This window comes from Rutidosis leptorrhynchoides, chromosome 6, assembly GCF_046630445.1.
Source record: "Rutidosis leptorrhynchoides isolate AG116_Rl617_1_P2 chromosome 6, CSIRO_AGI_Rlap_v1, whole genome shotgun sequence".
Taxonomy (NCBI): Eukaryota; Viridiplantae; Streptophyta; class Magnoliopsida; order Asterales; family Asteraceae; genus Rutidosis; species Rutidosis leptorrhynchoides.
Window position 1 is genome coordinate 3,570,001 of NC_092338.1, and position 2,618 is coordinate 3,572,618.

General features: G+C 35.3%; 1 protein-coding gene across 1 annotated transcript in view; it reads left to right on the forward strand.

Annotated features, from left to right (window-relative positions):
* LOC139851576 (cinnamyl alcohol dehydrogenase 1-like) overlaps positions 1-1,426 on the forward strand; it is a 2,451-nt gene extending 1,025 nt beyond the window's left edge. Inside the window, exons 3-5 of the mRNA XM_071840657.1 lie at positions 63-290; positions 408-847; positions 1,042-1,426. Of these exons, the coding sequence (XP_071696758.1) occupies positions 63-290; positions 408-847; positions 1,042-1,247 (874 nt within the window). The 3' untranslated portion in view covers positions 1,248-1,426. The remainder of the gene's footprint in view (positions 1-62; positions 291-407; positions 848-1,041) is intronic.
* The last annotated feature ends 1,192 nt before the right edge of the window (positions 1,427-2,618 follow it).

The window sequence follows — 2,618 nt, forward strand, 5'->3', positions numbered from 1 at the left end:
ACTTATGTTTGGTGGTGGTGTGTTTTAATTTGATGTTGGTGGGTTTGGTGGGATATATGTAGACATGAAGTAGTAGGTGAGGTGGTAGAAGTGGGACCCAAAGTCACCAAATTCGAGGTAGGGGATTGCGTGGGAGTGGGATGTCTTGTTGGAAGTTGTAACAGTTGCCACCCTTGTAAGGTGGACGTCGAGCAATACTGCAACAAAAAGATCTGGTCCTACAACGATGTTTACACTGATGGCAAGCCTACTCAAGGTGGCTTCGCCGGGTCTATGATCGTCCACCAAAAGTAATTTTCGAATCATCATCATGTATTCATGTATCTTTTGTTTGTTCTAAACAGCATAGTATAATTTTTTTAACTTTTTAAATACTTCGTTTATTAATTTATTTTTGAAAAATTTAGGTTTGTTGTTAAAATACCGGAGGGAATGTCGCCGGAGCAAGTTGCTCCATTACTGTGTGCCGGAGTGACGGTTTATAGTCCATTGAACCACTTTGGATTGAAAGGAAGTGGGCTAAAAGGAGGTATACTTGGGCTTGGTGGGGTGGGACACATGGGTGTTTTGATAGCGAAAGCTATGGGACATCACGTGACCGTTATTTCTTCTTCTGATAAGAAGAAAGAAGAGGCCCTTGATGTTCTCGGAGCTGATGATTACATTATCAGCTCTGATGTTGAGCGAATGCAAGAATTAGCAGATTCGTTTGATTACATAATTGACACCGTGCCGGTTCACCATCCTCTTGAGCCTAGTCTGTCCTTGCTCAAGCTTGATGGAAAATTGATCATCATGGGTGTCATCAATGTTCCCTTGCAATTTGTCTCTCCTCTTCTCATGCTTGGTTAGCATTTTTTTTTTCCTTTTCCCTTCTTTTTTTTCTTTCTTTTTGTTACACCTTAATATAATTATACTCATTATTTTGTCATCGATCGTGTACACTCGCGCACGCGCACGCACAATATATATATAAAGTTAGCTAATCAAGCACTTTGAGTCGTTTTAAATGTGTGTTTAATTAATTTCTCTTATTTCAAGGGAGAAAGATGATCACGGGAACTTTCATAGGTAGCATGAAGGAGACTCAAGAGATGCTCGAATTCTGCAAAGAAAAAGGGGTAAGATCCACAATTGAGGTGGTGAAGATGGATTATGTCAACACCGCTATGGAGAGGTTGGCTAAGAACGATGTTAGATATCGATTTGTCGTGGATGTTGCCGGTAGCAATCTTGGAGAAGAATAAACAACTATATGACATAATGATATGATGTATTTCGTTGACAAATGTTATAACTTTCTATTGTGATGCTGTACCTACTCTTGAAAATTTAAAAATTTAGTGGATGATGAGTTATACTCGTTATATGTATAAAATAACGATGATTTGTGATTGTGATATTATATGTGGGAAAGCTTATTTCATTATGTGTTGTATAAAAATGATGGCATACATTTTTTTCATGAAACATGTTAACCAGATAATGATTAAGAATCAAAAGGTATTTTACCAACAAACTCTGGCCCGCCAGACAATGCAAAAAGAAATTCAACCAAAAAGTTTCGATTGGATTTCATAAGGATCGAAGAAGGGAAAATTAAATGACACCAGTAGCTTACTAATCCAAGCTCATATGGGTCAATTGCGAGCATTCTATATTTCTATCCGATGGAAACATGTAAGGGAGACTGACTGAGTTTTGGTTGCAAATTGACACCTAAAAGAGATACTGATCAATATAATCCGAGCGAGTAGAATTGAGTTTAGCTTTAATTCACACTTACTTCAACTATATCATTATTGACATAGAAATGCCCTTGTATCCATTACCTTTTGAAATGTTGCTTATGAAGCTATATAATTATCTCAACTACCGGAATATGGTGAATCTCTTACCATACATAGGGTAAATGTAATATGGTTACCCGTTACCGGTCAAATAATGTTATGCTTTGAGACTATGTGTGTTTCTATTGTTAGTTAATATGTAATAAATCGTTGCGTGTGAAAATCCTGATTATAGTATCATTTTATATCATGTTAATTGTATCTGAACATAATGTAGTTCAAAGATAGTTATACCTGTTCGAACATGGTATTCGACCAAGAATGCGTTCAAACACAGTGTATGTTGTTTGAATACAATGTATTGTTTTTAGATACGTCATCATTTTATGTGTTCGAACAAGATATATTGTGTTCTAACGGTTTGACGTTCAAATGAGCAGTGTATCACAATTGAACAAGATATGTTGGAAATCAAACTTTTGGGTGTGCAGTCTCAATTTGATAAAATTAATCTCCACTTGAATAATAATTTTGTTTGTTATTAGTTCACAGTAATTGAACTATGAACACCAGACTCTCAATTGAACAATAAATAAGAATTATAAGAACAAGAATTGAGAGAACACGATATGAAATATATGTTTTATAATATTGATCGTGCCAAAAGATGCATTGAATGAAAATCACACGTCCCTATTTATACAAATCAAAAACCAAATCTGGAGATTTGGTTTCCAAAACTACTTTGCTACAAATAAGGAAAAGAGAAACTAAAAACAAACTAAATTTGTTAATAACTAGGAAGTAAATTCCGGAGATAAAATCAAA